At 34.7% G+C, this 13,643-nt stretch overlaps 2 protein-coding genes across 2 annotated transcripts; one reads left to right on the top strand and one right to left on the bottom strand.

Annotated features, from left to right (window-relative positions):
* The first annotated feature begins 4,989 nt into the window (after positions 1 to 4,989).
* On the top strand, positions 4,990 to 7,332 carry LOC114311917 (cathecol O-methyltransferase 1). Its single transcript, XM_082913477.1, is given in 6 exon segments — positions 4,990 to 5,134; positions 5,170 to 5,265; positions 6,202 to 6,374; positions 6,376 to 6,508; positions 6,836 to 6,899; positions 7,026 to 7,332. Coding segments are annotated over 6 exon segments (918 nt in total).
* A 721-nt stretch (positions 7,333 to 8,053) lies between these two features.
* Positions 8,054 to 12,425, bottom strand: PSI-P (photosystem I P subunit). Its single transcript, XM_028258077.2, has 6 exons — positions 12,005 to 12,425; positions 11,380 to 11,486; positions 9,020 to 9,106; positions 8,695 to 8,757; positions 8,511 to 8,548; positions 8,054 to 8,375 (listed from the first exon to the last, which is right to left on the bottom strand). The coding sequence occupies exons 1-6, from the start codon at positions 12,183 to 12,185 to the stop codon at positions 8,318 to 8,320; spliced, it is 534 nt and encodes a 177-aa protein (XP_028113878.1). The 5' UTR covers positions 12,186 to 12,425; the 3' UTR covers positions 8,054 to 8,317.
* Between the last annotated feature and the right edge of the window lie 1,218 nt (positions 12,426 to 13,643).

Raw genomic sequence — 13,643 nt, 5'->3', positions numbered from 1 at the left:
CATCCACGCATTCTGAGGCAGAGCTGCGGCGGTCTCCCCAGTTTCATATTTAGACTTTTTTTTTTGTAATTAATTTTTTTTAATTAATTAGAAGCTTTGTAATATTTAATTAGCTAGAGTAGTTAATTATTTGTTTAATTTGTATTATTCTTTTGGTCCCTCCGAGCGAGGGCGAATGTGTAATAAGTGTGGGTGTGTATGTGCATGTCTTCCAACCCCCACTTCTTTCTCCCTTTTACTTACCTGCTTTTGATGGTTAGTACTAGGGCATGTTCAATTTAGCATACCTTATGTTGTGCATGCGTGCATTCATTTATCAGTATTGCATGCATCGGGCTCGGCTCATCATACTAACTGCATTGTATTTCAATTCCAAGTTGAATACATGTTACTTGTTGCATTTCACATGCCATCCTAGGATTAGCCGAACCTATTCTAAATTGCATTTTGCCTGTGATGCATTAGCCATTTAACATGGACTTGGATCATACGTTTGATTGCTAACATGTTTTCTGTTTTGGCTTGGAGTACTCGGTAAGCATTTATGTTTTAGCATCCTTGCATGAGTGTAAGTATTAACATGACAGCATGCTTACCATGTGGCTATATGCTTATGTGATATATCTGCCTGAATGCCTGTGGATGAAGGTTGGATTGTTTGAGTTGGAACAACTCGTCGAAATCCATGTTTTAGCCTACTTGCGGGTAGCAAACTTCAAACTGATTTCCAAACAAATGGATATGCGATACTTTGTTCCAAATTAGGCAATCTAGTCTATACTTTTGTGTTGTGCGCATCACATAGTAAGATTATCTAATTAATCGGAATAAGAACGCATAATGTTTTCAAAAATAGAAATCATGGTTAGTAGAGGCCGATCTTTGATCGGGCGAGAGGGGGTGCTCATAGCTGACCTTTCCCAATCGTACCCAAGTTCCCGAGCCGAGGCAACTTTGGTGGTGATGGACACGTGGCCTTAGGCAAACGAGTCAGGGTTTCCTAAATTCTCCCATAAAAAATATTTAGGTGGTGACTCTGTATCTGGCAAAGCAGTCCATGTTTGGCACTTCTTTCTAAAAATCTATTTTCTCAAAACGATTTGCCGGATTTGGACTCTTTGATTCAGATTTAGAACCGTGACAATTTGAGTCCTGAACTGTAGTGAGCCCAAACGAACGAAACGGGATTCCCTCCCGGGGCGTTCGGGGGACGTCTACACTATGTGATGTGTAGGGTCAAGCTCCAGGGCAAACAAACAAACCGATCACTGTGAGTAATATCTTAACAAAGATATCTGAAATATGTTGTTGTCCAAATTTCTTACTTCTATGTAAGTTTTATAAGTTCGTTGATTCGATTGGTGGATAATTTTGCTATACCAAATGAATGGGCTGGAGGCCAGTTTGATCTGAATGATAGAGTAAGTGGGCCAGAGGTCGTTTTGACAAGAATGAATGAATGGGCCAAAGGCCGTTTTGACATGAATGAATGGGCCAGAAGCCGTTTTGACACGAATAAATGAATGGGCTAGAGGCCGTTTTGACACGAATGAATGAATGGGCCAGAGGCCGTTTCAACATGAATAAATGAATGGGCCAAAGGCCAGTTTGATACAAATAAATGAATGGGCCAAAGGCCAATTTGACATAAATGAAAATATGAATTAGGCCCAAGGTCGTTTGAAGTATGTTGTTCTATATATCGTTTGTATAACTTCTTTATTTGATATTATTCACTGGGCTATCGCTCACACTCATTCATGTGTTTGTAGGTGAGCCAAGAGAAGTCCAGACCCAGCCCCAGTGATGTCTGTGTGAAACAACAAAGGTTTTGAAAAGTCAGCCCTTGCGTCTCACGCACGAGACCCGTCTTCGCCCTTTTGTCATTCTGTTTTATTTTGTCATGTGGGCGAAGTCTTTGAATATGTTGTATATAGTTTTCTTGGGTTGAATTAGACGTATATGATCATGTATGTACAGAACCTTGTGTATTACATATTTTGTTGTGAGTTATTAATATGCATATATATGGTTTGTTATGATGTGCCATGTAAGCAAAACTCTATGGACAAAGTTTTAAACTGCTTCCGTTTGACTCCCATTAACTCTGTTAACATACATTTGCTTTGGTTTGAGGTCGTAGGTAATCTCATGATTACTGGCCGGTTATGTCCATAACCCACGGGGGCGGTTCGGGTCATGACATAAGCAGGGTGTGATAACCTTGCTCTGTGTTATGTTAATTAGCCTTAATTATGATTGTGATTATATGCTTAATATGATTTTGGTGATAATTGTGTGATTATTTATGTTTTTTGAAACTATATATGTTCATCGTAGGAAAATCTATCCAACTTACTGCTATAATTTGAAAATTGAAGACCATAGAGGTTACAGAAACTGGAATTGTCTGCACCATTGTGATTAGCGTGATTTTTAGAGCATACGATGAAATTTAATTAAAAATTGATTCGGACTAAATTAATTAGATTAAATTGATTAATTTAAGCTCAATTAATTAGCCTTAATGAAAATTGATTAGGCAAGTATATATAAGTGACCTATTTACACTTATGCTCAACCTTTTGAGCTCATTGCTCTTTACTTGGTTGAACACTCTAGAGAGAGAGAGAGAGGTGGAATTAAGCAAGAAGCTTGAATTTGAGAAGGTTAACTCAAGAACTAGCTAGAATTTGAAAGATTGGAGCTCCTAGGTGAGTAATTGAACTCAAACTCATGGGTTTAAGTTTTATAATTCAGTGAATTCAAACAAGATATGTAATTAAGAACAAGAATTGAGTTGATGATAATGAATTTGAAGTTAATATGTACATGCATGTGAGAATAAGCCATAAATTTGCATATTTGAATGTGAAACATGTTGATCATGTTAAATTGAGGGTTGTTTGACACATGCATGCAAGAATTTTTATGTCTTGAAGCTTAATTTCAAGCCTAGGAGATTGTACATGCAAGATACAAAACATGAATTATGTATATATAAAATTTATGGTTTGAAATTTGTTAAACCTATGGAATTTTGAACTATGGTTGCTAGTTATCTTCAAATATATTTTTTGGGAGTGCACTTGCATGTTTAAGTATTTTATGCATGAATTAGACCTTTGGAATTGTAATTTGAACTTCAAACAGAATTTTGTAAATTCCAGAATTCGACCTGTCCGCTCGAGTGAGGAAAGTGTTGATCGAACGTGAAAATCAAGCTCCCAAAAGTTTTACAAAGAATTATGCCGTAGCTCGAGCAGCAAACATTGCACTCGAGTGGACCTTGTTTTGCAAGACTCCTCACTCGAGTGTTAGAAATCTCGCTTGAGCGTAAAATTTATGCAACTAATACTTTTATAGAGTTTTGTAGGCCGCTCAAGCGGAGAGCCCTGTTTCAGAAATTTTGAACAGTTGTTTTATGTTTCGTTTTCCATTCTCTTTCATTTCTAAGCTCTCTTAGGCATGCATTGAACATTATAAATGAACAAAAGGGATAAGAAAGAGGCCTAAAAGAAATAATAAGTTAAGAACAGATTGAATTGTTTGTGACCCAATGAGTTATGAAATGTGTAGGGTCAAGCACAAGGGCAAATCCATTAACAGAACACTGTGAGTAATATCTTAGTAAAGGTATTTTTAAGTATGCTACTTTCCAAATGCTTACTTCTATATAAGTTTCATGGATTTGTTAATTTGAATTGTGAACGAGTATTCATTATGCCAATGAATAAATTGGGCCCGAGGCCGTCTAACATGAATGAATTGGGCCTAAGGCAATTTGATATAATGGGCCAGAGGCCGTTCGATATATTTGGGGTTGGGGCCATTTGATGTATTGGATAGGAATATGAATGGGCCTAAGGTCGTTTGATATGTTTGTTAAGAATTTCATTCATGTAACCTGTATACCTTGGTATTATTCACTGGACTTTCGCTCACTCTTATCTATATGTATGTAGGTGAGCAAAGAGATGTCCAAACCCAGCTTCAGTGAACCTCAGTGGAGGATGTGAGAGAAATCCAAGTTTTTGAGAAGTTAGTCCGAACGTCTCACGTACGAGACTTGTTTTTGTTCTTTTGTTTACTCTTTTTGCTACCTTGGTGAATATGTCGGATCATCCATGTATATAAAATTTTGTTTGGCTGACTATATGTTTGAAGTTCCTGGACATACAAGATTTTACAAGATGTTAATTATGCCTATATGTGTGAGTTATTATGGAATGCTGTTGGAATAATTTTGCTATGCCATATAAGCACAGCTCATTGGACAAAATTTTCAAGTCTGCTTCTGTTTTGGCCCCTTTATTTCTATTGAAACATGTTTAATTAGGCTTAAGGCCGTAGGTAATCTCATGATTACTGGTTGGTTATGACCTTAATCTATAGGGGCAGGTTTGGGTCATGACACAAGGGATATGGCTAATGTCAACAGCAAGAGCTGATGTTAGCAAGGCGTGGCACACAGTAGCATACAGAGAGTGCGGTGCAAGTAGGCACGACGTACACTAGTAATAGACGAACGCAGTGCATAAGAGACAAGATGACGTTAGGTTAATGGCAATCGACTCAGCTTGGCTTGGAACGAAGCGGCGGCTGACGAAAGTGGCTGACTGAAGGTTGTGACATGGGGTGTTGTAAGCAGCGTATGAGAGGTATGTTGTGGATGATTTTGGTGGCGTTGGAATCGTCTGGAAATTCCGAGCAGGTTGATAATAGTTTCAGAAAAAAATAGTGACCTTGGTACCAGAAAAGATATTTTGTATTCTGGTGATGAGCAAAAGAGAAGAGAAAATTTTATAGCTCTAATGCCATGTTACAATATTTAAGAGAGAGAAAAAGAAAGAGAAATCTGTATATGATTGAATATGTTAACAATGTAAACAAAACTCCTTTATATAGAAAAAGAGAAGCTAACTATGATAATACACAAAATATAATATGTAAATATACTGAGAATATATACTACATGTAACAAATAGGATGACGATCTCCTCCCCACCACTTAACCCCCACGCTTCCACCATGCTGGATCGGATGCTCTGCCTCTTCGTCGCCCACTCTGTTTTCACTTGCTCTGTCGTCCACCCCACCAATCCCACCGCTATCACCACTGCCACCGCACATGAGTCACGACTAGAGTCAAAGTCAGCAATAATTTATGGCTGGCACCAGTGGCCAAATACTTCGTTTGCAACCAAGACGAAGTTTCATTAGGGCCGTTGATGTCCCTCCTTCAGGACAAGGTCTTCATGGATAGCTTGTAGTCATTCCAACTATCACACTCTCACTCCTTTACTCTCTAATTATGTCTCTCTTCCCCTCCCCTTCCCTTCCCTTCCCTTCCCTTCTTTTCTCATGTCTTCTCTTCTCTCCCTCACTCATCTGCTAATTAATTGAAGTCTAATTTTACTAGTAATTAATTGGGAAAATTGTCAATTTTAGCTCTAATTGTATCAATTTTACTCTTGAATCTGTTAACCTAGTCTGATTGATAACCTCTCTTTTCTTTTCTTTTTCTTTTTTTTTTTTTTTTTTTTAAATCACTAAAATCAAAAGGCCAATATTTCATTCACTTCCACCAAGTATTGAAGAGTTGTCATCCAATTTAAAAAATTGTCCAATTTCTTAACACATCAATTGAACTAAAATTGATACAATACAAAAAGTTAACGCAACATGAAAATTAAATAGGAAATTGATACAACTAAAACTACATATTACTCAAATTAACATAAAGATTTAAATATTGCAGGATCACGAATATAATTTCCCCTTCTTAATTCATCCTCTTGGTTGTTGACCAAGAGAAAATCTTTTTATTTATTTAATTGAATTTGTGGCATCTTTAATTTTGTTTTTGGCATGAGGAATAAATTGTGGATCTTCTTTAGTGGTATATGTATATTTCTGTAGGCCTTTGGAGGCAATAACTTAGTATCGTTGTTTATTTATATAGTAATGACATACAATAGAAAGTTTATGTATATATATATATATATAATTTTTTTTTATTTTTTATGGAGAATGAATGAAGTGCTCCTTTGTGTAGTTTTTTATTTCAAATCAAAATATCCGCTTTTTTTTTATATAATTTAAAAAATATTGCTATCACATCATTCTATTGTTTTGATGAGTGTTTTAAATAAATTCCATACATAAATGCTTAACAATAATAATATAAAAAAGCGACAGTCGTGGAAGAAGGGATTCCATTTAACAGGGTCCACGGGACGCATGCATTTGAGTACCCAGGGAAGGACCCCAGGTTCAATGAGGTATTCAACAAGGCAATGATAAACCACACCACCATAGTCATCAACAAAATCCTCCAATGCTCCCCCTACAAGGGTTGGGCAACTCAATCTCAATCATAAAAAGCTTGTTGATGTTGGTGGTGGTCTTGGAGTCACCCTCAGCATCATCACCCCAAATACAACCCATATTAAGGCTATTAATTTTGACCTCCCGCATGTTATCCAACATGCCCCTCCCTATCCCGGTGCAATTTATTTTCATTCATTAATTTAAAGCATCATATACTTGTATCATTATTAACTTTCATTTTATCAACGTACCGAGATAGATCACTGTTGCCATTGGATTATCATTAATCAATTCAATACAAATGTCTCCTCCACTCGACTTTTTAGCTTCTATATTCTATTAATAAAGAGACTCATTTTGTCCATCGAAATGGTTAAAAATTTCTCAAGCCATCAAGAATGTGTTATGCTGTGATGTGATTTCTGTTGCCTTGACTGTAGATAATACTAGGTCGATCCTTTATTCTCTTTAAGATGTCTTTTGGAGTTCCATTTTGATGCAGGTGTTGAACATGTTGCGGCAGATATGTTTGAAAGTGTTCCAAAAGGAGATGCCATATTCATGAAGGTGAGTTTCAATTTTGCAGGCCAAATTCCCTGAGATATATATGTGCCTCTATATATGTGTATTATATACCATATCTATGGTATATGTATGTATGCCTGCCTATGGTACTATGTGATGTGATAACGGTGGATACTTCATGATTGGATTGACAATCACTGTTTGAAGTTGCTAAAGAATTTCGATGCAGCTCATACAGCTCTACCAGACAACGGGAAGGTCATAGTAGTGGAGGGAATGATTCCAGTGATACCTGATACTAGCACTGCTGCAAAAAGCATGTGCCAAATTGATTTGGTAATGATGACTCAAATCCCAGGAGGGAAGGAGCGCACCCAAAACGAGTTTCTGGCCCTCGCAATTGGAGCTGGATTTACTGGCATTTCACTCGAATGTTTTATCTGCAACTTCTGGGTCATGGAATTTTACAAGTAGATATATATATCCATGGCATTGGCCGGGTTAATTAATTAGGACTTTATCTATTACGAATGCTTTTATCTATTACGAATGCTCTTATGGAGTGTATTGTCTAAAGGAGTTTCGCAGACAAAGCATGTGGAACATTGAAAATGGATTGTTGAGAGGAGCAACCCAAGTTAATAATGATGACCCATGTTAAGTGCCCTCCGCATATTTATTTTCCATACTAAACAATTCCTAATTTATCTTCTATAGTTCAATTCCTAGCAGTATTTGACAGGGGCGGTTGGCTTTTATTTCAGTCTCCAACTAAGATCACGTTTGGAAACAACTTACAAAATTTAGGAAAGAGTATTATAGGATGTTGCAATGGGACTACCTTTCTTTTTGGTCATCCTTGAGGAAACAATAATGAAAAACGCATACTATTAACTTGGTATGGAACTCTCTCTCTCTCTCTCTCTCTCTCTCTCTATGCAACTCACTGAAACCTTTTCTCTTGCTTCGCTCTCTCCTCAACTCTCTCCCTCCCCACCTCCCTTATCTGTGAAACCCTCTTTCCCAAACCCCTCTGTGCACGGAAGAGTCTGTAACCCATCCACAATGCAGAGTACTTAAAACCATTTGCAATGGTTAAAGCACTCCCAAGTTCCAAATTTAAAAATTAAATAAATAAATAAATAAACAAATAAAAACCTAGTTAGGTGATTGTGATAATGGACCAAAAGAGAAGGAAGGGAAACATAGCACATAGACAAATAGATTCATGTATCTAGACTTCAAGAATAAGGTACATAACATGAGGTTTAATTTATTTACGTACTATGGTTAGATAGGGAAGCTGATGTGGAAAAAAAATGAAAAAAAGAAGGATTATCATATTTCATGCACGAACAGGACAGGATGCATCTGCAGCATAACTGAGAATTAATTCACCTTGCTAGCTAGCTAGTTAATTCGACCAGTAGCCAGCGCATTAGTTCCAAGCGATTTCCTCTCAGCTGCTCCCAAGTATGTCGTTGTAGATGTCCTTGATTTTTTGTATCAAAGCTTCCCTAAAATTTCATTAAAATGGCTAGCTAATTACAACTTAACAAGACCAACAGATCAGAGAAGAAATTCTCAAAATAAGTTTAGATAATTAATTCGGTTATTATTATTATGAGAAAAAAAAGGATAGAAGTTGTTACCTGTCTGGTTTAAAGATCAGGTTTTGATATGCAAACCACTGCAAAATAAATTAAAGTTCACAAGACTATCAGCAATATTAATTGGTGGGATGAGAGGTTAAAACGGCCTGGTTTGATGTTTGTAAGGTTTGTAATTATATATATGACGACTATGACATTAATCAGAATCCAACTTTGAACTTACCCCAGTGTATCCAATTCCAACAAGTTCAAGAATACCAGGAATTAATGGAAGCCTGTCAATTGCCTGTTACAAGAGACAGAAGAGATACCAATCTCTCAGAATTTAATTTAATTTTTTTATTTTTTATTAATTCAATTTTCAAATAAGGAGTTGATGAAAATTGATTTCAGGTTCACAAATGAAACCGAGTTGATTGTCCATCTCAAGCATTTAATTAATTAGATGACATAATAATAATAATAATAATAATAATAATAATAATAATAATAATAATAATAATAATGTTGTTGTGATCGTGAAGGTGGAGGTGGAGGTTCTCACGTACCGAGATCATTCCAGCGGAGCCCCAAAGTGCAACAACGCCAGCCACACCAAGAGAACTCACTGCATACTTATCTTCAACTTTATTCCACTGTACAACCAAACATTTATGAGTTGTGCAAACTGGCAAATTATTTATACGGCAAATTATAGCCACGGTACTTCAAGTTTGTGTCTTTCGTCAATTTGGGTTATATAGTTTTAATTTATCTATTTTATTTTTAAATTTTTTATATTGAATAAATTTAGTTTAATTGATAATATTTCTTTTAAAATTGTACTAAAATCACATGCAAAACAGTCGATTTACTTTTCTCAAAATAATTGAGAGGTGACACAATATAAAAAATAAATTGCCAAAGTTAATAGAATTTGACTTACAATGACCAAATTGGCACAAAAGATAAATTATAGGGGCGCAAGTATAATTTATTCTAATATATACTAGCAGTGTTGGCACACACTACATATACGTCAGCGGAACAATTAGATTGACACTTACAAATTGAAACCGTTATATAAGGTTAGAAATTACTCCAAGCAGTTTTGCATGAACCGACTTCGTCTACACCACCGTGATTGTTTGCTTCACAATAGTATACACACATATATATATATATATATATATATATATAGAAAATGAACAAGCTCATCTCTAGCTTGTCAAAAGGGTTTGGATTCTCCCAAGTTGGATGTGTGTTTGGCCATCCAACTTGACAAAACAATTTGAGCTTGGTGGGCCCATTTTGGAGTTGACTTTGATAATTGGAATGGTTCACTTTTTAAGACTCATTTAATAAAATATTTATGTAAAAAATTAAAAATAACCGGACATCAATAACTATATGTTTAAATCACATTTGTCTTAAGAAAATGAATGACAAATATAATTTTAAAAATAACCATCCATTTTTTGTAATACAAATATGATTCAAATATATAACTATCAATATCTAATGATCTTTATTTTTTGCATTACTATTCTACTCAACGAATCCTAAAACATAAACCATTTGAATTACCAAAATTAACTCCAAAATGGGCCACCAAGTCTAAGCTATCCAACATGAGAGAATTCAAACCCTAATCAAAAAATGAAAAAATCCAATTTTTCATCCTAGGCTACAATAAGATCCATTTTGATAATAATATCCGCTTATTTTTTAGTTTTTTGTGTTTAGATTATTCATGAAAAATCATATTAATCCAATACTTACAACTACATAGTCTTATCATATTTCTTTTCAAAAAAATGGATAGTAAATCTCAAAATTATGCATGTTATCCCTTTTTTTTTTTTTTGTAAATAAATATGAAATTTATAACAGTTTAATAGCTTTTTCATGAATAATCTACGTATAGGTAGCTAAAAAATAAACAAAATAAATCATTATAGTGGGACATGTGGTGAACCCACAAGTTTGATTGGACGGACTGGATAAGAGGGGATTATAATCTATCGGACTTGAGTCCTGTGACTGTGAGTCTCCCGGATTATTTGGTTAGATTGAATATATATCCTGTGTTTGTTTTTTCATGAGATTACATGTCTGGAAATGACTATTTTTAGTGAATTCAACGTTTGGTTGGACGGACTGGATAGATAAATGAACAAAAGATTATTTTACCCTTTTTCAATTGTTTACTAAGTAATAGCAATATTAAACATATCTTTAATATTTTAATTATTTTTAGTTAGATTAAATAAAAATTTATTTTATTTTACTTTTTACACAATTAAATAAATTTATTTTTTAAATTAAACAAATAAAATATCAATAAAAATATATGTTATTTTTTTAATTAAAATTTTAAATAAATTTTTTTAAATAATGAAATTAAATAAAATATAAACAAAATTTTAAAATAAAACATCAATAAAATATCTATAAAAATTTATTTTTAAAAAAATAAATAAAACATTAATAAAAAGTTATATAAAATTATTTTATTTTTAAATTGGGACATTTAAATTTTATTGAATTTAACTAAATATAATACATAATTAAATAGTAGAGGGTCAAAATGGTCATTTCACCACCTAATCCCAATAGTAAATAGTCCCTCCAAAATTGTCCCACACCCCTCTAGGATGGTATAATCCCCCATAAGGAGTCCGGCGGACTCCATGTCCGGTGGACTAAACAAAAAACAAACGAAAGACTATTCACTCCTTCAGATAAGTAATCCAAACAATGAATAATCCCCCCAATCTCCCAATCAAACACACCCAAAATGTAATTGGATGGTTCAATCAATGTTAATAGACTTGAGACAATCTATATACGTAGAGGGGGGGGGAACCGATCATGTGTATTGGAAAAGTCATTAAAAGTGAAGGTAAGTAAGTCATTAATGAATTACTGCTTCTTGGACTGTCTTGACAATGTCTGATAGCTCAGTTGCTGGAACAACTTCAGCAGGTGCTTCTCCAGTGGCCATGGCAGCTACATCGCGGGCAATTTTTCGACCTGAAAGCAGGGAGGCAACATCAGTAATGCATGCATGAAAAATATCAAAGGCTACAAGAAGACAACATTTCACATTTTAGACAAGTAAGGTTGTCATGTTTTTACTTCAATTGTAATTGGCAAACATTTGAACAGTAAAGGGTTTTACAAGTGAAGGAGGCTGAGGGTAGTATATATAATCTAATCTGTAAAGAAAAATGCTACACATAAAACGGATTTCATATCTGATTAGATACTTTATGTATTTATTAATGTAACGTGAATCCTGCTCCCTTTTTATGTTTAGTGGTAAGAAATCCATTTATATATACTATAAACATTACTAGATCTGTAAGGCTTTGTTTAGTTCATGAATTTTAGAAGGGATTTGAAAAATAAAAGGGAAAAGATGTGTGAAAGTGTGTGAAATGTAATTATATTCCATTCATATATCACCTATCTTTTCCCTTTTTTGTTCCAAATCCCTCATCAAAACTATGAATCAAATACGGCCTATGTGTAGGATGATGATGACTTACAGTAAGCAGTGGTCTTCCAGGGGCGGCTTTGAGAATGCACAGGAGGCGGAGGGAGGGTGGGGAGGGTTACACAATGTGATGATGCTGCAGCTGCTGATTGGCGAGCAGCCTTGCCATCAATGAGGGTGGAAGAGGAGGGTGAGGAGAGAGAAAGAGGGGTGGAGGTGGTGGTTGACGCCATGGCTATATCTTCTAAACCCCCCTGGCCCTGCCCCTGCTACAGGTTAATACAGATGAGTGTAGAGAAATATGTGGAGGGTTTTGATTTGTATTCTAAGCTCCTCGATAATTTTCCTCTGTTTAGTTTTTATTTGTTTACTGGGAAAGTGAGATATTTTTCCTAAATGAGTGAATTTGGAGATCCTCCTTGTCCCAAGTGTGAAGCTGAAGAACCACTCATTCCGACAATCATCTGGATAGTGCTGACATGGCTCTTGGATAGGCATTTTATGGTGTTTGATGGGATAGGATCCTACAGGTTGGTCTTTGTTGGGCCCAAATAAACCTCCTCCTTTTTTCTTTTTCTTTTTTCTTCTTTCCTTTTTATATTTTTATTCTTTGAAACTATGAAGTATGAGTATTTCGAAAAATATGTCGTATCTGTATCGGGTATTTACCGACGTATGGTACTTTTACATACGTATTGAGTACATAAAACACATACCCAAAAATTTTCTTTTTAATTTTTGAAGTACCAGGCATACCTAGTATATGCTCAAACCGTACCATACCTCAGTTGAAACAATATTTTCTTCTACTACAGAGATAAAACTTCTTTCACTAAACTTCTTTTTTATTTTTAGTTTTATACTTAGTATGATTTTAAAATTAAACTATGGTTAGTTATTTAATATATTGGTATTTAATTTTAATTTATACCTTTACTTTTGGCATTAAATATTAATTATAAGTTGGATCTTAACAAATTAAACTATTTAATTAATTTTTGCATTACTTTAAATAAAAAATAAATATTTTTTTACAAACGCACCAAGCCGTACCCGTACTCTACTTTTTTTTTAATTTTACTGTATTAACATATCTGTATCGTACCAGTACTCATACCCGTATCTGTGCTTCATAGCTTTGGAGTTGGTGTTTAATTTCTTTTGTTGTCTTCATCAAGTCTCAATTTGAATCAGACCAAAAAAATAAGAAAAATTATTACTTATCACCTTTTGAGAAATGCTAAAAAATATGTACTTAAAATTTTAATGTATAATGTAAATTTAAACTAAATATATCGTGGACTACTCTCATGATGAATCTGATCATACGTTTCAGATTCTAAAAACTTTTATTGATAAGATTCTAAATAACGTTACATTACTGATTATCTTCAATTCGTATGATGAGCCTGCCGGGGTATTGTTTATTTTGGTTGATGAGATTGGCTGTAAAACCTGGCATTGGCAATAGGAAACTAAGAGAAGGTCTATCTATTATTACCCTTCTCTCGAAACACCATGGAGGACCAAGTTTGTTCATACAATAAGAGGGCAACAGGTGTGCACATCTTTTGGCTAATGAAGGACACGGGAAAAACTCTAGTTATGAAGTCATTCTCAGCGCCCCCTCTCTCTCTCTCTCTCTCTCCCTAATGGGTTGCCTATTTTGAGGGATTTTCTTGTTTGGTGTA

The sequence above is a fragment of the Camellia sinensis genome, chromosome 2 (genome assembly GCF_055761805.1).
Source record: "Camellia sinensis isolate YWXY chromosome 2, ASM5576180v1, whole genome shotgun sequence".
NCBI lineage: Eukaryota > Viridiplantae > Streptophyta > Magnoliopsida > Ericales > Theaceae > Camellia > Camellia sinensis.
Note: the sequence above shows the minus strand (reverse complement) of the source record. Positions and strands in the feature narration are given on the sequence as shown.